This window comes from Arvicanthis niloticus, chromosome 27 (genome assembly GCF_011762505.2).
Source record: "Arvicanthis niloticus isolate mArvNil1 chromosome 27, mArvNil1.pat.X, whole genome shotgun sequence".
Classification (NCBI taxonomy): domain Eukaryota; kingdom Metazoa; phylum Chordata; class Mammalia; order Rodentia; family Muridae; genus Arvicanthis; species Arvicanthis niloticus.
This window is the reverse complement of record NC_133435.1, coordinates 26,852,520-26,876,165: the sequence shown is the minus strand read 5'-3', so window position 1 is coordinate 26,876,165 and position 23,646 is coordinate 26,852,520. Positions and strand designations below refer to the sequence as shown.

General features: G+C 41.5%; 1 protein-coding gene across 3 annotated transcripts in view; it reads left to right on the top strand.

Moving 5' to 3' along the window:
• Fras1 (Fraser extracellular matrix complex subunit 1) overlaps positions 1 to 23,646 on the top strand; it is a 400,677-nt gene that overhangs the window by 147,455 nt on the left and 229,576 nt on the right. For all 3 annotated transcript variants that reach the window (XM_076926449.1, XM_076926448.1, XM_076926450.1), the window contains exons 3-6: positions 5,756 to 5,863; positions 12,239 to 12,331; positions 21,207 to 21,366; positions 22,938 to 23,071. In XM_076926449.1, the coding sequence (XP_076782564.1) occupies positions 5,756 to 5,863; positions 12,239 to 12,331; positions 21,207 to 21,366; positions 22,938 to 23,071 (495 nt within the window). The remainder of the gene's footprint in view (positions 1 to 5,755; positions 5,864 to 12,238; positions 12,332 to 21,206; positions 21,367 to 22,937; positions 23,072 to 23,646) is intronic.

Genomic DNA, 23,646 nt, shown 5'->3' with positions numbered 1-23,646 from the left:
CACCTGCAAGGACATTTTATTCATCTATTATTAAAAACATTTGCAGTCTTTGCACACATCTTCCACTGTTTTTTAGGTTTGTCCTAATATAATTCTCTAGTCCGTACATAATCCAGTGAAAAGCTGAAGAATGCTTCTCTTGCAGAGTGTGCCAGATTTGAAGAAAGGATTATAAAGTGATGTAATTGCAGTAGTAACATGGAAAAAACCTGTAAAAGTTTCTTTACAATGTTATTTCTTTCGATTTTATGGCTTTATCCAAAGTTGGAAGCTGTTGAGGGGTTCCTACATCCCTACCTTCATAAAACAATTTTATGGGACCATAGAAATTGATTCGTAAAGTTTTAGGCCTGAAAAATATATGGTCATCTATCCTGGCCTTGGGAAAAGCTTATTTTATTTAAAATTACCCATAAATTATTTATATCCATGAGGACATTAATACAAGGAAGTACTTTGACAGGTCCAGTGCTTAGATAAAGAAATACTTTCTTCACGCAGGGTTAGATACCAGTGAAGTGACAGCCAGTGCCATTGGGACTCAGGAGTGTGGTGTGTTAAATGTTGTTTCTGGAAGCTCTCCCACCCTAAGTAGAAGGTCTGAATCCCGATGGATAAGTCCGTGAGGCCAAGCAGTCACTCACGTTTGCTTACTAACTCAGCCAATGTTCATGAACGGGGCTAGGTGATATTCAGTGAGCTTGCCCTTCTGGAAGGTTGAACTCTGCTGGAAAGACATTTAAAGGGAGCCAGGGTGGTTTTCTAGCTCCACATAAGTTTTACCCTTGGATTAATGTGAAGACAAGTTATAGTTTTGTGAATGAACATGAAATCTTAATGTGTTTTTGAAGGGCCTATTTAGACTTTTTAATACAACTCCTCATGCTGTGGTGACCCCTCAATTGTAATATTATTTCATTGCTACTTCATAACTTTACTTTCTGCTACTGTTTATGAATTGTAATATAAATATTTTTGGAGATAGAGGTTTGCCATGCCAACACATGGGTTGAAAACCGCTGGTTTAGACCCCTGTCCAGCATAAAGCAGCTCATACTTTCTGATATGGCCGCTCACAGACGGATATACAGGAATCCAGGTTCAGGCTAGTGGGGCAGAGCTTCTCACTCACCTAGGTCCTCTCCAAACCTCCACTATAACTGCATTAGAAACTACCAAAAAATTAGATATCTTTTCTTGACCTGTGAGCAGTGTGGTAAATACAGAAACATGAACCATGAATGCATTCCATTTGTCTAACATGAATGAACAAAGAATATTTTTCAGCATCTTCTCTGTTGCATTGGAGATGCATTCATGAGTATAGGGGCAGATTTAGTTGCTTTCTACCTGTGTCCATGTGAGTTGTGGTGTCTTAGTGAGTTAGTCTGTGGCAGATCACCCCTTATTCTTAGACCTCCTCCATGGTAGTCCCGGAAACACAGTCTGCATGCTCTAACAGTTGAGAACACCGAACATTAAAGTATACAGGGGGAGTTTGTAACATTGGGTTCAGAGAAGAGTAGCTGCTGAGAGGATATTTTCTGTGTTTAGCTTCAGAGCCTTGTGAACATGCCTTGGTTTTGTCCAGTAGCTGCTCATGAAGAGCATTCTAGAAGAAAAGGTAAAATAAAGCCAACCAAACAAGAACCACAGCAGCACCAGCAAAATCCGTCATCTCCACAGTCTTCCCCAGGGTAGAACATACCAGTCGGTTGTCCAGTGCCCAAATAGACAACATTTTCAACCCTGAAAATGTACATATGGTAACATTAGACGAGACTGAGGAAGCTATATTTGGAGATCTGTCTCTCTCTCTCTCTCTCTCTCTCTCTCTCTCTCTCTCTCTCTCTCTATATATATATATATATATATATATATATAAATAATATAAGAATAATATAAGAAGAAGCCATAATTTTGTAGGCAAGCAGGAGGGATATGTAGAAGGTCTTGAGGGAGGAAAGGAAGGGTGAAATGTAATTTTATTATAATCTTAAAAATAAAGGCAAAGTAACAAAACTGTATTAGAACCAGTAGATGTCTGGGAGTTTGTTTTTATGATTTACCTAAGCATCTCAGGTCAGAAAGAGCTGCTGCTAAGATCAGTGCAACGTTTGGAGCCCCTCACAGATATTGCTACAATGTATTCATTTATATGCTTGGTTCCAAAACCAAAAAACCAACCAAACAAAAAACCCAAACAATTAGAAACCTCCAGTAATAGTAACAACAGAACCCTTCCACCTCCAGATTCATCCTTGTCTCCCAGTGCAATGGTCTCAGCCCTCTAGTGAAGTACTAGTTTTTTTTATTATTATTATTATTAAGTTTTTACTTGTGTAGAACAGAGATGGAAAGATGAAAAAACCTAGCGTTTACTTGTGGGACCTCATTCATTCTGGGAAAAGGAATCTCTCGGAGATATGTGCTGAATGTTGTAACATACTAGGAAGCATTCGGAGAAAAGAAAATGAATAGTCTCTCTGTAAGTATAAAGCATGGTTCATACATCATTGTTCACATGGTCTTTTCAGAGACTTTGCTTATCTTGCTTTGGCAGCTCTATTTACCTAGGTCACAGGCACTTCACTCAACAGAAGATGTAGAGTTAATAAGGGTGACATCAGCTTTGAACACAGCTAGCTGTTTCTGAGCCAGTGTCCATGTTCCCTAGTTACAGTGTGACTTAGAAAGTGGGTCAATTTCTCTTAACGTATTTCTCTAACTATAAAAGGAGAATAATAGTGGTGGTAACAGTTTCATAGTGTGTAGGCCACCAGTTTGGCATCGTGCTCAAACTCAGAATCATTTCTGGTAGCCATCCAGGACGAAGGCAAGTGTGGGAAAACCAACCACAGCGGCTCAGCCCCGTGAGGTGAGCACTTCCTTCCTTCCTTCTCGTCTCTTTTTTCTCAGTTGTTGAACCAATGGAAACTTATCACTGTCTAGCTTACAAATGAATGAGACTCAGATTATGGTTATTTTATTTGGCTTTGACCATTACTTGGGTAGGTGGTAACTCCTAGTCTCTACTCTCCTAACTGCTGGCTGGCTACGTCCACAGTGGTGTACCCCAAATACTTGCTGTTTCTTCTGGCACTGTGCTCATGGTCCAACTCCTCTCATGATGGCTTCCTTCTCCTTTCGTCCCCTTTCTTCTTCTCTCTTACCTGAAATCCCAAGCCAGGTAAGCGAATACCCACACACCTCTATCTGCTGCCCAGTCACAGGCTGTGGCCTTTTATTGACTTGGGGAGCAAGATTACAAAGCATCATTTGGTATATGTGATGATCTCCTCGTTGGGGACAACCAGAACTTGGGGCTAGTACTTAGCATTTGATTACAGAGCAGTACCAGACTAACCCTCTTTTTGCCTAATAAACAAATAATAATAATATATAATAATATATAATAAACAAATAATATAATAATATAAACAACATATAGTAGGAACAATTATGAAACAATTATGAAAACTATTAGGTAAGAATTACATTCTGAAATTCCTATCTGTTTATATTTGGCAATCTTTGGATAAAGTATTCTATCCTCTATCCTATCTTGGTAAGTTTAGAGATCTGTATCTAAATCATTTTTTTCATTACCAACTTTAGCATTTAAATCCTGTAATTTTCATAACTTGCAATTACCAACCTTAGAATTTTTAAGGAAGGTTCACGGGCTGCCAACTTGGAATTTCTATGTTAGAGTCTTGAGGTCAAACTCTCTGTTCCCAGGAAACTCCAAGTTTTATGAGTAAGGCCAGCCACTAATGGGGACCCACTGATGCTACAGAAGGTTTTCTCTTACTTCAAAGCCAGCTGATGGCACACATCAATTTCATCTGTAGAAGAAGGTGTGCTCCTCTTGTCTTTGATAGGGCTGCATTCTGGCTTGTAGTAAATTGGAAGGATAAGTTGGAAATTACAGCAAACTCATTGTTGAACCTGGGAGCAGTGGCCTTCTCCCATTTTCACCATCTTCAGGAATCATCTTACTGCACATTTTTATCTCAGTAAAAGATCAAAATTTGAAATTCTCACAGTGATCTCTAATGAGCTAGTATATCTTTTGTACTATCCTCCAGTAAACAAAAACATAAATTTGTGATCACCTGTACTTTAATAGTGGCACAAATTACTCAAATAAGATCAAATAAGAGGGGACTGTAACCTAGCCAAGTCGAGACATCAACTTTCCCATCCACCAATGTCTCAGCTCATCCCAAAGCTGAATCTTTCAATATTTGGGTTCCAGTGACTGTCAAGAGTCTAGAAACTTCTCTTAATGTGTTGAATAGTGCTTCCATTGGATGGAGAAGGAGACCATGGCTCAGAGAATTTAAGAAGGAATGATGCATGAAGTAATATCTACTTTAAGCCTCTCTATGGCAGGCTAAGGAGAATTAGTGTTTTAAGGGGCTTATAATCTGGTCTAGCAAGGTTACCAAGAGCTTGAATAAATTCTATAAATTGTGAGGGTGTCCACAGACATAGTGAGATCAAAGAATGGTTGAGCAGCTGTACCCTGGTAGGGGTCAAGGTCAAAAGCAATTCACCCCTGAGATGGAAGTCGAACTTGCTTTAGAAAAGTCGAGGCAGAGCAGGGATTCCAGGGAGTGGGCTGTGGGAGACATCAGAGAAGCCTGTGGCTTGACCTACGGCTGTGAGATGCAGCCTATCCTTGGAGATAGGGCAAGGCCATGTAAGGTCTGCTTTTTGTTCTGTTGCAGCTGAGGACGTACCACAGACAAGCACACAGACAGTGCTCTTAAAGCACATTAGCCAAGAGTAAGTGTGGCCATTGTTGAGGTAGAGCAGGAAGATGGATTGGGAGGCTGTGTCACTCACGGTCCTCATTGCTCCCATGCAAAGCCATCAGAGCCACCTCTCAATACCAGAAATAGATTTCTGTTGGATCTCTGAGAGAGCTGGGCCCACGGGGACTTTAAAATGAGTCCAGTTGAGATAAGGATCTAGCATGATGGAAGACAAGGAATTATAAGGTCATTTAACTGAGCACAGATTCCCTGCTATTAAGACCATTATATTTCCTTTCCAAATCGTTGGATAATAACACTAGATGGTCAGTTTCCATCTACTTAATTCCCCTGTGCTCACAGTAAAAAGAGTGGTGAGATCTGAATGGATGCCATCCACACTTAGGCCCAGTGTTCCCCTGCACAGGAAGCAGAGTAACCACTCAGTGTGTGTGCTGGCGGATCTGTCTTAAAACACTGACCTGCTCTCTCATATTCTTTTGCCACTGCTAAATATTGAATTACATAACAGCCGAGAGCTAGCAAGTAGAGTTGGCCATGCTTTCAGTATCTAGTGTTAAATCCTGGGTTTCGGATGATGGCTGGTGCTAGTCAAGGTGTCATCTTCTTTTCAACCTGCTTGGATGGTTTCTGCTAGTTAGCTTCACACAGAAACTTCAAGTCTGTGAGCCGCGTGTCCTCCTGAGGTTTCAGGACAATCAATAGTTTTTACTCTGGGTATCGACAGCTCTCTGCTGAATGCCCTTGTCTTTGGCTACACGGGCTGACTGTTGTGAAATGGATTATGTGCTTTTATTGCCGCTCGGGTTTAATCAGTGCCCAGAATGCACTGCGTGTGGTATGCCTGCGACTCTCTTTTGCCCTTTTAATCACTCAGGACATGGGGCTGTTGATGGTGCTGCTTTTGTGAGTTGCAGACCTTGACTGATCAGTTCTTTTTCTTTTAACTCAGAGCTTCTGCTTCCTTGCAGGATGCCACAATTTGGAAGCCCGATTCATGCCAGAACTGTCGTTGCCATGGTGATATTGTGATCTGCAAACCTGTTGTTTGCAAAAACCCTCAGTGTGCCTTTGAGAAGGTATGGCTTCCTAATTGTACCCTAAACTTACCCGTAAAGTCAGCCAATGAGCAAAGTTTCAAATCTTTCTGGTTATGTTTTTATATCTATTCTAATCTCTAATTGGAAGATGAAGGAAATTTTCCATGGGTAAGAATATCTTTAATTTCATTCATTGACCATTTATTCCTGGCAAAGCACTTGGCTAAAGGTTTTACAAATGTCACTTCACTTAGGATGATGGGAGGTGAGTGTCGTTCTCCACTTGACAATGAAAAAAGTAAAGCCTAGAGACTTTCAGCAATTAGTCATGACTATATATTTAATAAAGCACAGTGCAGATATTTTAGTGTTCCGACAGGTGCCGGAGCTGGTGACAGCAGCCATGGCATCTCCATGCCATTGACTGGCTCGAAGTCAGGAGTGGCTTCTTTCAAAAGGATTGCAAAACCAGCTTGGGTCTGCTGTCAGCATCACTATGCTGCTGGACCCATGGGAAACAGGAGAGTCCCACCCCAGCCCCGGCCCAGACTCCAGCATCTCCCTTATCCAAGAAGAGAAGGACATCCATCTCCTTTTCCTCTTTGCCTCTTGTGAACGTCTTCAGTTTTCCCCTTAGTATATATCTATTTTGTTGGAAAATTGTTTTTCTAGATGCTGGATCTTCTCGAGTCCTTGTGTTTTTGAAACTCTTACCTTTTAAATGTAAAACTCTGAAACTCTCAGAGAAGAAACTTTATTTTCTTTAGAAAGCATTCTGTCAGTCTCACAAGCACAGTTTATTTTTTCTAGTTTATTTCCTTCCCTCCCAACAATTAATTTAGAATCTTTCTGCCTCTAATGGTAATAAAGTTCTGTCTTTTCCTCCTTAACTTTAGCATGAAAATGTGTTTTATAGATAGTGAGGGCTTCTCCTGCTGTGATAAATCACAGTGGCCTAAAGAAGCTTCAGTTGGAAGTGGGGGTTGTGGCTTACTAGGTCAGACTGCAGACCACTGAGGGAAGTCAGGGCAGGAACCTGAAGGCAGGACCTGAATCAGAGGCCATGGAGAAAAAGCTGCTTACTGGTTTGCTCTACATGGCTTGGTCACCTAGCTTTCTTTTACACCAGGAGCACTTGCCCAGGGGTAGTGACACCACCCACAGTGGATGGGCCTTCCCACAATAACCATTAACGAAGTTAATTCAATACTCCACAGACTTGCATATAGGCTAATCTTATGGGTGTATTTTCTCAATTAAAAGTCCCTCTTCCTAAGTATTTCTGTCAGGTTGACAAAAAAAAAAAAAAAAAAAAAAGCAAAAATATCTTTTAATGTCTGCATGGTATATTTCTGAGAAGCAGGGAATATATAGACATTTAAGTTTGCTAATAATTTATTTTATGCTATGGATCCGTGTATCTATGGGACAAATGTTTCTAAGAAATCACCATTTAAAAAGACCATAAAGTCATTCCTCCTTCTCCTTGACTGGAATGTTTATATTATTACAGACAAAGCCTTGAGTTAAATGTTAGAGAGCAAAGATTTTATTGTTGAAAACTAAACATGTTTTTAATTTTTTTTACTATCATATATTAATAGTCCAAGGTAATGAGGTTCATACAAACAGAGGAACTCTTTGCCAGCTATTCATCTACCTTGGGAATGATAACCAGACTAAATAAACAACTAGAAAAATGGAATGGCAAAAGAACAATCAATAAATGGAAAGTGAAATAGACACTTTAAAGGAACTACAAGTGGCCGATAAATGCAAAAATGTTTCATATCTTTAGTCATCAGAAGAATGCAAATCTAAACTTCTTTTATACCAAGGCTCAGTGAACTAAGTATCAGTGTATTTTGTGTTAAGAATATTTGGGCTGGAGAGATAACTCACTCAATAAAGTGCCTACGTTCTTGCCTCACAAGCTTGAGGTCCTAAATAAACATGAGTCCATGTTAAATAAACAACAAGGCACACAACTGGGCATAGTGGTGTGTGCTTATAATCCCAGTACTAGGGAGACAGAGACAGACAGATCTGTGAGGCTTGTTGGATAACTTAGCCCTTGAGAGGCCAAAGCAAGAGGATTCTGATTTTGAGGCCAGATTCAACCCCTCCATTAATCTTTTGATAATCTCTTGTTGATCAATTTGCTTCATATTTTGAGCTGCCTTGGCAGTCTCTAAATAATGGAACACACACACACACACACACACACACACACCAAAAAAAAAAAAAAAACAAACAAACAAACAAACAAACCAGAAAACAAACCAAGCAATCAACTGTCCAACCAAAGAACAGTAGAGTACAAAGCTCTCATGGTAGAAGTATATCCAATATATGCATAACAAGACTCTCTCTCCCTTTCTCTCTCCCTTTTCCTTTCACTCTCCCTCTTCCTGTTCCTCTCTCTCCCCCTCTCATACATACACACACAGATATGCACAAAATAAAAATAATGATTTTATATCTTTTAAATGGCTAAAATATCAAGACCATAATTTTGTAAAAATGGTATGAAGCATATATTCTGTATCTATAAATAAAGTTTTATTGAGACACAGGCAGCCTCACCTGTTTCTGTGGTGTCTTTAGCTACTTTACTACCTTCATGGCAGTTATAGAACTCTGATGTGCACAGCATGTGGTGCCCAAATGCTGACATTGACTCTGGCCCTTTGCAGACAGTGTTCTGCACCAAACTCAGGACCCAATTTTCCTACTTTTTCTCAACTCAGTGAACTTGTTCTTCCAATTTCTCCAGCCAGATAACATAAAACACCCAGTGCTCCTCACTTTCTGCACAACCCACATCCAGCACACCTGCAGACTGCCCAGCTCTTTGTTCTTGGGTTGCATCATGGGTGTGCTTTCTCTGCTCTCCGCTCTCATACCAATCTCTCTCCTGGATTCCCACAATACTCTCTTAATTGGTTTGGCTGATTCTGAACCTGCGTTTTCCACAGTAACAGTGGTCCAGTAGTCAGGATGCCCCTAATAAAACTGGAGCCAGCTCACGTTGCTTTCCTCTTTAAACCCCTCCAATGGCTTCCTTCCCTAATTAGAATAACTACTCACAATGTAATTCTTATTGCTGTTGTAGGCCTCTAACTAAACTTCTGTTAGCCTTACTCTTGCTCACTCTGCTTTAGAAATGGAACCTCATTGATTCTGCCTGAATAATGCCCCCCAACAAACACACATGCTTATGTTTGTACAATTGCATACCTCCCCCCCCCACACACATACAGGAACACATCTGAGAAAAAATACTTTCAGTAGGAAAAGTGCAAACTTCTCACAGCAGAAGCATCCATGATGCATGGACATCATGTGAATGAATATATGTGTGCATATATAATGTATATATATGCATGAAGTCATTTCTTAGTTCTTCACTTTCTTTGAGTCTTGCTGTAATGCTGATCTATTAAGAATTGTAACTCTCAGACTGGAGAAATGGCTTAGTGGTTAAGAGCACTGACTGCTATTCTAGAGGTCCTGAGTTCAATTCCCAGCAACCACATGGTGGCTCACAACCACCTGTAAAGGGATCTGACACCCTCTTCTGGTGTATCTGAAGACAGCTACAGTGTGCTCACATTCATAAAATAAATAAATCTTATAAAAAAAATTGTAACTCTCTACCACACATTTCAATTTCCTCTTCCTACTTCCTCTCAGTTTCCTTGCCACTAATTTCTATCTGACATACTACATATTTTACTAATTTTTTGGATACTAGGTCTTGTACACTGTATCTCCTTAATATCTGCAATCATACCCCATACACAGTAAATACTCAATAAATACTTTTGAGTGATGTGTAAAAGAATGAATGGAGAATAAGATTGAGTCCAACATTCTAGAGAAGTTTGAAGCTGTGGTGGGCAGCTTAGAGTTTTATTTCTAATTGAAGTATAATGACATTTTCATACATGAATAGAATATCCAGGTTTTCTTTTAAAAGGATCCTTCTGGATTTCCAGAGTTAATACATAATATTCTAAAGGAGAATGCCAGTCCAGAGGCAATGAGAGCAACCCAGGGGAGAGAAGGAATGTCTGAGCTACTGCATTGGTTCACATACACCAAAGAGAAACCCTCCAGTGCCCCCCATAAGTGAATAGGCATAGTTGTCAGCTTAGAATGGAAGGAAATGAGTGTTGAGACTGCCAAGATCTAGAATACACTCCACATTTATATAACTTTTATTATAGCATATTATTATACATGTTCTGAGAATTGTATTATTAGCTATTACTGTTAATCATATGGATTTTAGTTTACAAGTTAAATTTTACCATAGATCTATAGAAAAAAAACCCCACAATGCATGTAAGATTTGGTATGTCTGCAGTTCAGCTATCTCAGGGGCTGGGTGTGTCCCAGGACATTGCCCATGGAAATGAGAGACTATTGTAAGCATTTAGTAGATGTTAGGTATAATTATTAAATTGCTCTCATTATTATTATTAGTTGATTTGTCCAGAATCTAAACAAGTCATCTTGCTGGCTCCTCTGTAGTCTTCACTGATAGGTTTTGTTTATGCAGCCAATATCCACGGCTACAGTGTAAAGTTACGGACAGTAGGTCAGTATGCTGCATTGCTACAGCCATTCTGAGTCACGAGAAGAGGTGGCAGGAACCCCTGTGCAACCTTCCAGTTGCATGCAGAATTCTCGGCTTCTTTTTTAGCTCATGTCTGTATGGTTCCCCTACACATTCAGTAGGTTGAACCAAGCTAAGAATACCCTCTCTCTGCCCCCATTGCCACTCACAAATAAAGAGTATTATGTATTTTGAAATGTTTTGAAGGCTGAATCTGAAGGTTAGTGTGTTCTAGAGAATGCAGAAAACTATTCTGGGGGCATGAAATATCCCTTGGAATTTTCCATTCTACCTGCCTTTCTCTCGTGTTCCCTGATTTCTTGTTCTTAAGCAACAATTGGATTATCTCATTTCCTATCTGTATGAAATGCTTAGTGGGAGTTATGGCCATGCAGTTTCTTTCCATTGCTCTCGGCAGAGATTAAAGTGCAGTTTCCCTTTCGGGTTCAGAGGACACTCTTCTGAAAAGTCATTAATATTCCACAGCAGGCTCAGTTTCATAAAATCTCATATATAAACGTTATTCTTTATCAATCAAATAAGGATAATTTGATGATTGCTGTTATAGATGGGTTTCTGTAGTAAATTTAAAATTGTAAAATATCCATTGTTTCTCATTTACTCTTTCAGATGTAGTTAGACGAACTGAGAAAACTCTCTGTCTTTCTGTGTCTGTCCTTCTGTCCCTCTCTCTGTCTCTCTTTCTCTCCCCCCCTTTTGTGTGTGTGTGTGTGTGTGTGTAATGGAAGTAACCAAAGATAACAATAAGAAATGTAAAAGGTAACATTTTAATGTACAAAATTTAATGTACAAAATTTGTTTTGATTCTTCTGCGTAACTACTTTGTAGCCCTCCACCCTGTGGATGGTCATGTCTTCCCGGTTAACGCAGATCTCTAACCACTGTGGTCTGATCATGGGAAAGGTTATTAGTTCCTAAAGATAACCCCTTTGTTTTCCTTGGGATCAGAACTCAGCTCATGTTTACCATGTGTGCTCTGCCACAGAGCTACATCCTTAGCCCCTATTTTGTGACAACTTTGGAGCAGATTCTTCATGGTGTCAGATACATTATTAGTTTACAGGAGAGACAGATCATGAGTTATCTTTTGATAACATCACAGTTGCAATTATAGAAGCCTCAAGAACAGTTCTTTAATGGCAGCCAGGAATCCTTCTCAGTTTTCCTTGTGGATCAGGCAGTGTTCCCACCATGGTGCTACTTCCTGTCAAAACTGTCTTTCAATCTCTGCCCCTCTTCTGCTTCCAGGAGTGAACCAAAACCCCCAGGACCTCATCTCCCCATTCTCCTCTCCTTCTGGCAATAGGCCTTGGAGCAGAGCTAAAAATCTTTCTCTGGAGCACTTTCCTGCTCCTTTCTTTTTCCAAGACAGGCAAACAATACAGTTAGTGAAATAAGCCCCTTTCTCACCCCATCTGCTTTCTTATGAGAAGTATTTCTTGTGGAAACAATTCACCACTCCATTACCTTTATATGTGGAAAGACATAGAGAATTGTTTTTTGGTGGTTTTCTCTCTCTCTCTCTCTCTCTCTCTCTCTCTCTCTCTCTCTCTCTCTCTCTCTCTCTTTCTTTCTTTTTTTCCTTTCAAAGAAAGGACTTTCCAAAAAGCACCTCTTGACAGGGAATGCTTTGTGCTGGTTTATTTACTTTAGCTTGTCAATGTTACCTGTGGAAACTCAGGAGGATTAGGGAATCTCAGAGACTTAGGGGTCTGATGAACCACTGTTTGCTGCTGCGATTTCATACCGAGCTGCTTTTAAATACCCAGGGAGAAGTCCTGTGGATTGCCCCCAACCAGTGCTGCCCACAGTGTGCACCGAGGACTCCTGGATCTTGTCATCATGAGGGAAAAATCCATGAGGTAAGTGTTCTCTTTCCTAAGGCTCAAGGTGCATTTGTATGTTATTGACAGAAGAAAGCCTTGTGTTAAATCTGGGTGTTAAATCTTGTTAAAAGGTGTGTGCTTGTGTGTGTGTATTTGTGTGTGGGGGGGGGGAGGTTGGTTTATTTTTCTTTGTATAGCCTTGGTACAGAGGTAGGTGGCTTCTCTGGCTTTCTGTGGATGCTTGCTTTTTTTTTTAAACCAAGATGGAAAGCATGCTATTTATTCCATAAGCTCTACATAAATATTTGTACGTTGAGTTTGTGTCTGCATAAAGAGTAGGCAGAGAATGTTGATGTTGAAGAGCTTGTGGTGTTGAATAATAACAGAACCCACTACCTTCCTTTTGTATATTCCATATAGATTTTTCTTTGATAATTTTTAATAGCTCTGAGCTGGTGAGTATGGCAGACGGGGCTACTCACATGTCAAAGTTGAAACAGGTTGCAAAGAGCTTGGACTACTTGCCCACATGTTACCAAATGACATAATTTAGCTGAGAATTTTATCTTGTTCAGGGATGTTTCCCTTCAGATATAGATTTTCTGTTTCAGGGCATCAACCTTAGTGATCTTGTTTTGGGGCCCTCCTAGGAATTGTAGAGCCTCAAATGTCCAATGTCTTCCCTGGCTTTTCCTCACGGGATGTGAGGACAATCCTCAGTCATGACAACTAGGAACGTCTGCAGGTGTGAGCAACCGTTTCTTGTTACCCTTTCTTGTCCTCCATCAAGAACCAGAATCCAGAGAATCTTTCCCAAAGATTTACTTTTTACTACTTAGACTGTATTTCCTAGAACTCGTGGGCTTAATTGTAGATACTAAATGCTAATTTAAGTACAGCACTGTGAGATTTATAGTTGAAATTATGAAAAGCATCCCTTTCTTCCTTTGCTAAAACATGACCCTGTCCTACAAGGTAAAGTTGTGCACAGTGAAGAAAGAAAGGCTCTTTGTGTTAATACTCATCTTCCACCTGATACAAAATGTTCCTGGAGTTAGCATCTCTGCCTATTTAGGAGAGAGCGTGGGTCAGCGGGATTTGATAAACCCACTCTCGGGCACTATTCAGTATATGCACCTAACACTCACCCAGTACAATGCTCATGTCCCCATGGACCAGATCATCTTACTTGGCCCACTGTCTCCTAGTAACAGTAGGAAACAGCTCTTTCCGCTCTGCACAATGTCTTACTGAAAGACACCTAAGCAGGATCTGCACTGCAAAGGTCTTGATCCCACCTGTCAATGTGTGCTGACTGAGTCAGTCTGCTCTGTAAGGGGGTGTCACCCTGAACTGCCACACATGATCCCTATGAAGTAGGGGCACTGCAGGGTTGACTGGTGATGGGATTAATGCCAGTTCATCATAATTAGAACAAGTGTGTTGTTCCAGTGGGCTAAAATCCATGTTGTATGTTAGAAGTACAGGAGATACTAGCAGTTAAAATAAAATCAGGATCTGGGCTGGGAGAAAGCCAGATACATCGAAAAGATTTGGTACCAGTGATAGGTACCAAATCAGAGTTGTTAGATGTAAAAATGATTTAAGAGCACCCTTACAAGGGTTATCTTTGAAATTCAGCAAAGATAACATTATGAGACATTTATATACATGTACAATCTTATGTTTAAGTGGTCTGAGAACATTAACAACCATTTGAACACTTTCATAGTCATCTTGGCCTGTTAAAGTAACCTAGAACTTGGCACTGGCCCTTCTCCAAGGTAGGTTCTCAGTAAATATTGATGGGTAGAAAACTCGGGCCATTACTCAATGCTTCCTCCATCTTCTCAATGTCCTTATTCCTGGGTTATGGAGTCACTGTTGTGGATAGCCAGACATTTCTAAGCCACAGATCTCTTGTGGGTTAGTTATAAATCCCCCGTGTATTTTAATTTTGCCTTTCCCTCTGCCCTTTGCAGTTCACTCCTGCTGCAATAACGTTGAAAGCTCTACACTGGATAGAAACATGTCTGCTAGTTGTTTTAAGAAATCCGACCTCAGCTCAGAACAGACCACTCCAGACCACGCGGTTCCAAGGGGGAGGAGGTTTATTCAGGGGATAGGGCAAAGGTGGGGAGAGGGAGGTGGAAGAGATAAGAGAAAAGAGAAGTAGAGTCCGGCCATGACCACGTGGAGAGAGGGGAAGGTGGGGGAGGGGGTAGCGAGGGTAAGAGAGAGAGAGAGAGAGAGTAAGAGAGTAAGAGGAAGAGAGCAAGAGTAAGAGATCGAGGAGGGGGCAAGCAGCCCCTTTTATAGTGGACCAGGCCTACCTGGCGGTTGCCAGGTAACTGTGGGGAGGAGCATACCTGGCTGTTGCCAGGTAACTGGGGAGGTGGAGTTTAGACAGAATACTAACAATGTCCATGCATGGTTTCCTATCTGTACTTTCAAAATGCATCCCCTCAGGAAAATGGCATCATTATATTTGTGGTTCATGATGTAACTTCGAGAAGGGTTGCATTTTGAGAACTGTGGCTTGGTTGGGAAATCTTTCATGTTCTGCTTCTTCAAATAGCCCTGAGATTGATTCTTTTTAAAGTTGTGATAAAATCAAATTTCACCACAAGTTTTAGTGATTATAGTCTTGTCTTCTCCCCCCCCCCCCCAAAAACCTCCAGGTTCCCTTCCAAATCCAGTGCTACTGATTTTCCTGAGCAGGTGACATCTGGTTTTTTTCTGAGCCTGGCCTTGTCATTCACATTGCTAGGGTTTTCCCTGGCTCTCAGACCCCACCCCCACTTCTCCCTTTCCTTTTAGCTTATTTAGGAAGCAGTTTTCACCGTAGTAAGCTTCTCTCTGGCTGCTGGCTTGCATCTCAGAGGGCTGTTTATGGAGACTTTCCTGGCAGCTGTAAATTAGCCTGGTGTTTTAGGTCTCTGGTGTTGTGTTTCAATGTGGAAGCTTGGGCCTGCCTAGAGATTTAGTAGGGGCTTGAGGGGAGCCTGGGTGTGACAGAAAGGAAAAGCTGAAGTGATACTGTCCCTGGTAACCATGGTTCAAGCCCAAGAGAAGTCAAAAGAAGGCTGAGTTCAGGACCATGTGGTAGGTACCTTGCAGTGAAAAGCAAAGCCCCAAGAAAGGATGCCTCTGCCTGCAGGAGTCGATATCATATACAACTCTCAACTCAGCAAGCCACTACAAGCCTCAAGACCTTTCCTTGAGTAGGGAAAACACTGGAGCCTCTTGGCTGCCTCCAGGTTGTTTAGGAATGCACTGTAACATAGGTTGTTATAGCCAGGACTGAGGAGAGACAGTTTTACCTCTATCCTGTCTTATAAGATCTCTATACATTCTCCTTGGGATCTTGCCAACCTTGCCAGCCAGTCAGGGCACAAGCCTCAAATCTCAAATGTGTTTTTCTGAGGTGTTCAAATGACTATTTTCTTGTCCCTGTGTGGTTGGACAGAAAGATGAAGGGGTAGCACCATTAATCAATCAATCTCTCTCAATCTGTCTCTCTCTCTCTCTCTCTCTCTCTCTCTCTCTCTCTCTCTCTCTCTCTCTCTCTCTCATTTAATCCTAACACATAATAAGTTGAATCTTATAAGAAACCACATGAAAATTCACCAAAGACAGAAAGTATCAGGAGGCAATGGCCCATGTGAATGCTGCTGAGCCAAGAGAGATGTAGGGAGCCTGGACGCTCACATTCCTTTCCATGAGGGCAAAGGAGAGCTCAGTTATGTATGTGAGAAAAGAAATGAATATTGAATTCATCCTTGTTCTATTCAAAGTATAGGATGTAATTATAAAACTGCACTGAACACTTTAAGGTGTTTAGTATTCTGAATTTATAATTTTATAACAGGAACAAATTATGTGAAGAAAACAAATGTTTTTATTGTCGTTGTTCTTTCAGCAAGCCAGGCAGATACTTTATGACCATATCTATCCTTTGGACTTATGTCAACACTCACTAATATGTTAGTTGACTGCACAGAAGTGTATATTTAAGATGTTGTCTATAGGATTTGCTATTGCCAAGTGCCAAAATTCTTATGTTTTCAGAGGGTCTCAATGAGGTTAAAATAGCGAAAGCTGGGGTTTTTGGAAACATTGCCCAATGTGTGTGTTACTCCTTGATTTTGTACAGCTCTCTTTGCTGCCACAGTGTTTATTAAAAATAATGCATTTGTAAATAGGTATGGAGAACCCTGTGAAATTATTTATATAGATATAAATAACATTTGGCATGTTCTGGATCCCTTGATCTCTAGGCTGAGTGTTTTGCATGCATTATCAATCAATCCTCAGAGTGCTCTGGGCAAAGAAGAGACACTTGTTCAGGGATAGAGACAGAAGATAAAAATGGAGGGGGACATTTGTGGCTCATCCTGGAAGGAGATGAGGAATTAATTCTCCTCCCTTGCCCTGTGCACTCTGGATCACCTGCAGGAGATAGCTGTGTGGCTTTGACATGCAACAATGGAGTCTCCATCCTCAATGATCTTTGGTATTTCTATAGTTCTCAAGTTTTTAGGAAGGGAGAAGCCACTGCTTAATCTCATGTCTCCTGAGTGAGATGATAGATTCACATGATCACAGAGCCCGAAGGCACTAACGAGCTTTACTAAAGAGCAGCCCTTTCATTTTACAAATGAGAAACCTTGGTGACTGACAGGCTGTCATTACAGTTAATTTTTGTGGTCTGTGTCTGAAAGGTGGTGTGATTACAGATGTTTTAGAAACAAGTCAGTGACTTTTTTTTTTTTTTTCAACAAAAAGCAAGATCTTGTTTTAGTGAACTGAAATGTCTAGACACTTGGAAATATGGCCTTTTGTCTATGACCATAAGACACTGTGTGCTCAATCTCATCTGGTCTCAGAAACAAAGCAAGGTAGAACTTAGTTAGTCCTGGGGTGGGAGGAGTAGCGTTCTTTTAATGAAGTAAAGTCTCTCACTTCGAGTTGTTTTATATAATATTCGGATTTGACTTACATTCAGTGATTCATTATAGGTATGGTGACAGTGGCTGGGAACGCTGAGGGTTCCTCCAGCCTGAAGTTAGACAAGGCGGCTGTGGCTATGGTGGCTCATTAAAGGCCTTCTCTACTGTTCCTCACGGCGCAGGCCCCAATGACATGAGAAAATCCATGGGTTTTTACAGGCTTTAATGTCAAGATGGATGGTGGATGGATCTGGATGCACATCCTCCGCCCTGCGCCCTCCCTGATCCCTACCCCTGCCCCCCCCCCCAAACCAGGGCAGACCTGAGTTAAATAGGAAGGGAGAGAGGGGGAAGGGCTGGGGAAGAATGCTTAATTGGCCCCACCCTCTGGCCTTCAAGTACTTCATTAATATGTAAATCTCTCTATGGCCTGAGGCTTGTTCCTGTTGGCCAGAGACCTCTCTGTGGGAGAGGTTGTGGAGGGCTGAAGCTAAATGAGAATAACCAGGGCCCGGGACCAGAGCCGAACTCCTGCTGTTCAATAATGGTGGTGGTGGGGGTGGGGGGGAGTTCCAAGCTCATGCTCGACCAAGCACCCAGCTACTTCTCACAGCCCACTGCCCCACAATTCATTAGGTATTTTAAATAGTAATTTGCTTTGTTATAACAAAAGTTAGTGTTCTATAGGTGAATAATTGGCTAATATAAAAGTACCAAGCAAAAATAAAATCCATAAGTAATGCCAGTGTCCTGAAACAACTGTCAACAGTTTCTTGACTGTCATTTTCTTTTGTTGGAAGGAGAGGTGACAGATGAGGGAGATGAGCATGTAGGTAGGTAGACAGATAACACATACAAAAGTGTTTTTACACAGGAGAAAACTATGTTGAATGCATACTTTATGTCTCCTCCCCTTTCTATAATAATGCTATAACTACTTTCCAGACACATTCTTGGAAAACATTATTCTCTTTTGGTGGCCGTGTGGGTGGTTTTACATTTTTCCCTAAAAGGTTACCCTTTCACTGCAAAGAACAAGGTGGAATTCATAAACTGAAGCCGTTTTGCATGTCACTGATCAGTTTCTTCAGAGAACTTTTTAAAAGTTAAATTAGCAGGGCAAAGCATCTAACCAACAAACAAACAAACAAACAAACAAACAAAAAACAAAACCCAAAACAAAACAAAACCCCACACAGCCTACTAAACAACCAAGCAAAACCAAACAAACATAAGTAAACAAACAAAAGCAGATGAAACCCATGGGCTCACTGTGGAAAGGCAGGGAAGGAGGAAACACCTTCTTTTATTTATAAAATGTTTGAAAGGTTTAGTTGTCAAGCAAGACTAGAATTTATCCAGATGTTACCTGTGATGAGTTGATATATGTGTACACTGTGAAGTGATGTCACTGTTGAGTTAATTAGAATAGCCATCACCACCCACGCCACACATTAAATGCTGGAATCATCTTCTCACACATGTGAAAGGATGCGTCATCTATGTGGCATTTACCCATTACCACTCTGCTGTTTTCATGTGAGTCCCTGCTGCTTGCCCACATGGGCCCTAGCTGCCTGTTCGACATGGTACCTTGTGAACCTTTCTAAAGCTCCTAGTGATGTAACACTATTACATTATTCCCTTTGTACATAAGGAAGCAAGGTTGTCCTAACCCAATTCCCAAGGTAAAAATAGAGGACTAACCTGAGACCTGAAAGTATACAGGGTAGTGCAGGAAATGCTTGGCTCAGCTACTGCACTTGTCTGTACAACTGCCCTCCTGCATTCTCTAAAAGTCTGTCTGGAGAAGAGAGTAGTATGATAGTAAGGTGAGACCCAGCATGCTCGGTTACTATGACTACCTAGTACTAAGGTTGTTATAGAAATAGCCCAGGGTTTTCCCAATTCCATATTACACTTGCCATGCTTGCACAGTAATGGAGTACTGACTTGTTCAGTAAAGATAAAACTCCTTTGTGTCTCAGATGGAAAACTACTTTAGATGCCAACTTGAAATAGCCAGAGAATTGCTTTTACAACTTCTAGGTATAATCGCTACGTTATGTTTCAGTGACTGAATGCATAGAATGTGTGATACTTTGATAAGAACCCATATATGATGTGTGTTGAAGCTCACCCATCATAGCTAGCTTTAAAAGAGGCAAACGGGGACAGGGTTCAGTATTTAGGAAATTATTTATCAAACTAGTTTCACTATGTACCTTGGGAAGTACCGCATTTGATCATTCTGAAACTATATGCTGGGGGAGCTGTTTCTCTAATAAGGCACACATAGATGTTGACATGCTGGTTCATTTGGCATCACATCCATCTGAGGATAACTAGATACTTTGGGTACTGCCTAAATTGTATACTGCCCCAAACATGGAGATTGTGATAACCCAGAATAAAGTAGGTTAAAAGGTTCTATATATGTGGATATATAGGGCCATCTTTTGCACTGCAGTTTGTAGAAATTAGATTGTGTAGGGGACTGCTTTGGCGCTTCTACATAATTCCTAGGAATGTGAGATCAGTGGGTGTGTATGTGTCAGGAGAGAGAGAGAGAGAGAGAGAGAGAGAGAGAGAGAGAGAGAGAATAGTTATGAATATGAATGAGAATATGTAGACTAATCAGGATTGCACTTTAAAGAAGGAAGCAGATCCAAGTGAGAGCTATTAGAAGGGAGAGAATTTGGGGCCAGGAGTGTAGCTCAGTGGCAGTTAAGTGTGTACATTGCATTCAAAAGATCATGGAGTCAGTCTCCACCCAGTGCTTCCCATATAAAAGAATAACTTGACAGACTATGCATGGTGGCACCACTCTTGCACCCCCTGCTGCTTGGTTACTGAGGCAAGAAGATTACTTAACCCAAGGAGTTTGAGGCCAACAGAAACAGCATCGTGAGCATTCACCTCAAAATATGTGTTAGAGCTATTGTGAAGAATCCTGAAAATGCATTTGTATTCATTTTACTTAGGGATTCATACATTTTTTCAAATGATGGATGTGATAGTATTAATTGTGAACTGGACAATCTAAAATTAGCTAGAATAAGAGACAGGTATCTGGGCATGACTGTAGAGTCTTACTTTGATTGCATCAATGGTGGTGGGAACACTTACCAGCTGTGCAGGACACTGTTCCATGGATGGGCTCCTAGACTATACAGGTGGAGAAGGCTGAGCAGTGACCTGCATGGACCTTTCTGCCTCCTGACTGTGTATTTGATGGTATAACCAACTGCTTCATGCTTCTGTGACCTTGACCCCCTTGTTGCAAATCTATAACTTGACCTGTGAACCACAATAAGTCGCTTTTGTCAAAGTCTTATGACAGTGGGAAAAGAAACTAAGATGATGGCATTAGTGTCATCTGCTTTCTTCTTCCATCTCTCTGAAACTTTCAAACAAAATCTTGGAGGTTATCTCAGGGTTTTACTGCTGTGAACAGATACCATGACCAGTGCAACTCTTATAAAGGACAACATTTAATTGGGGCTGGCTTACAGGTTCAGAGGTTCAGTCCATTATCATCAAAGTGAGAACATGGCAGCATCCAGGCAGGCATGGTACAGGAGGAGCTGAGAGTTCTACAACTTCATCTGAAGGCTGCTAACAGATACCCACTTCCAGGCAGCTAAGACAAGGGTCTTAAAGCCCACACCCACAGTGACACACTCCAACAAGGCCACACCTACTTGAACAGGACCATACCTTCTAATAGTGCCACTCCCTGGGCCAAGCATATACAAACCACCACAGAGGTATTCAAAAGAAAATATATCTTTAAATTGGTCTCTGCCATAGACTGCAATCTCTATTAAAACCTTGCCAGTTCAGTCTTTTCCCATCTTTTCCAAGCTCTCATGCTTTACAAGAGAAGGTTGTTTCTGTTGCGCTGTCAGAAGTCTGGGGTCTGTCCCTAACTTTCTTTTTTTCTACTTTACTTACAGCATGGCACAGAGTGGGCTTCGGCTCCATGTACTGTGTGCTCTTGCACCCATGGAGAGGTGAGATGCTCGCACCAACAATGTACCCCACTGTCATGTGGGCCCCAGGAGCTGAAATTCCTTGCTGAAGGACACTGCTGCCCTATCTGTGTGGGCACTGGGAGTGAGTATGAGCTGGTGGGCAGGGACTCTCTCTGCTTTTGAGGTTGCAGGTGACACCTCTACTCTCATCTTCCTTGTTTAGTGTGGATCAAAGATTCTGGAATCCCTTCCTATTTGAACCAAGGTGTGGCCTGCACAGATCATGAAATCACATTGCAAATGTGGGATTCTGCTGTCTCTCATTTGTATGTTTTGCCTTGGCCAGCTGAATTCCTCTACACTTCCATACTCTGAGAGGGAAGAAGCAGGGAAATAGTTCTTTGATTTGACTTCATCAGGCCAAGATTACCGTTTCTCCCATGATAGACAGAAATAGCAGCTCTATTCTCTGTATTGTATTGCTACTGCTGATCAGTCTGCTGGTTTTTGGGATGATGTAATATTTTTCCCTAAGACAAGCACAGCAGTGGCAGGGGGTGGGGTGGGATGGATGTCTTTCATTTGTGTTTCCTGCAATATCACTGAACAGATTACTCCTGCTATAAGCTGAGGCACCTGGCTTTCTCTCAGCAAGCCAAGAGCATGCTTCTAGATTAGTCCTTTGAACCAAATGCATCCATTTCATTACGTTCTAGAGACACAAGTCCTGTTGCAGTTTGATAGCTATTAGTATGGCCTTTATTAGAAGTAGGAATTATCAGCACCCCATCATGCTCTCTGATAACATGTAATGATTAGAATACTTTTATTCATGTCAATTGGAACCCATGCTCCCATCTTTTCCCTTTCAAAATAGCCCCCCTCATTTCTTTCCAATCCATAGTTACTCCACCTCTGCAGAGCTTTTTTTTATAGAGATACCACAGATTTAAAAGTATGCCCATGAAAACATGGAATTAGAATGCTTGCCTTATGCATTTCAGAACTCCCCAGCCAGCCGATATGAGCATGGTCAACTGCTTTGAGCAAAATAACCCTCAATATGAAAATCCACGAGCAGCCAAGTGGAGACAGCACGGGGCATGTGATGCCTCAGTTTCTGGGATTCTTTCATAGATCTTAGGCATTTTTCATTGGTCTTTTGTGCGAAAGGCATATTAAAGGCCCTTTACCTCAGGAGATCAGCACATCATTTAGGAGCAGCTGCCTAACTGGTGAAAACACATTTCCTGTTCAAAAAAGTAAAGGAAGTTCTTCCTTTGCATCTATGGTCTCTCTGTATGTGAAGAATTCTGTATTTTCTATCTGCTCCTGTGAGTCAGAATACTCAAAGGGTGAGAAGAGACACTCCCAGGCTCCCTGTAACTTCCCCTGGGATATGGTGCATAGAACACATGAACAAACCCACCCTCCTGGAACCAAGTTTCCTGAGGAGGTGAAAGGGACTGGGGGAGGGGGCAGGCAGCTGAGAGCTTGGGAAGCCAGCAGGAGATGGGATCATACATAGGCTGAACCTGCAAACCCTAGCTGCCTTCACTGGTGATGGCAAAGTAACAACTGCAGAATGTGAAATCAAGGCCATCTCCATTCCTCAGCACCCTTGGGTGCCCCTTAGCCAGGTCTGTACACACAGTTACCTCTGAGGCCCACACACGCATATCCTTCTCCAATGCTACGCCTTTGACCTTCCAGAAGCCTGTTCCTATGACGGCCACGTGTTTCAAGATGGAGAGGATTGGCACCTGAGTCACTGTGCCAAGTGTGTCTGCAGAAATGGGCTCACCCAGTGCTTTGCAGCTCAGTGTCAACCTCTGTTTTGTAACCAGGTAAGGAAGACACCCTCAGAGTAGACTTTTCACAGGGAGCTGACTGCTGAAGAATTTGGAGAGGTTTTTTTTGTTTTGTTTTGTTTTTGTTTTTTTGTGTTTTTTGAGATATTGTTAGGCCCCCACTCCAGGAAACACTCAACCCCTGAAGCCAGGCTGTTTCGTTTTCTTGACGTTTTCAGAGACAGCCTCAAAGATGTCTTCTTTTTTTCTTTTTCTTCTTCTCTTCCTTAGAAGATACAGATAGGTCTAATTACCCACCATTTAGCCAAATTGTTGCACAATGAGATTAAGCCTTAGGGCTACACATAAGGAAGCCTCCAGCTTGAAATGCAGATGTTTCCCCCCCCCCCCCCCCCCCCCCGCAAAATGTCAGACTAAACATCTGGAAAACTCAGTAAAGAGATGAGGTTTCTTACTTTTCTCTCATGTATAGGTGTAGTCTACTTTTTAAAGGCACAGGCATGTCTTTGAATGTGAATTGTCCAGATGCACACAATTTGATTTCTATAGGACAATGATTCAAGTTCTCCGAGTGTTTTCTGAGAGGGTATCCACGGGTAGTGGGATCATTT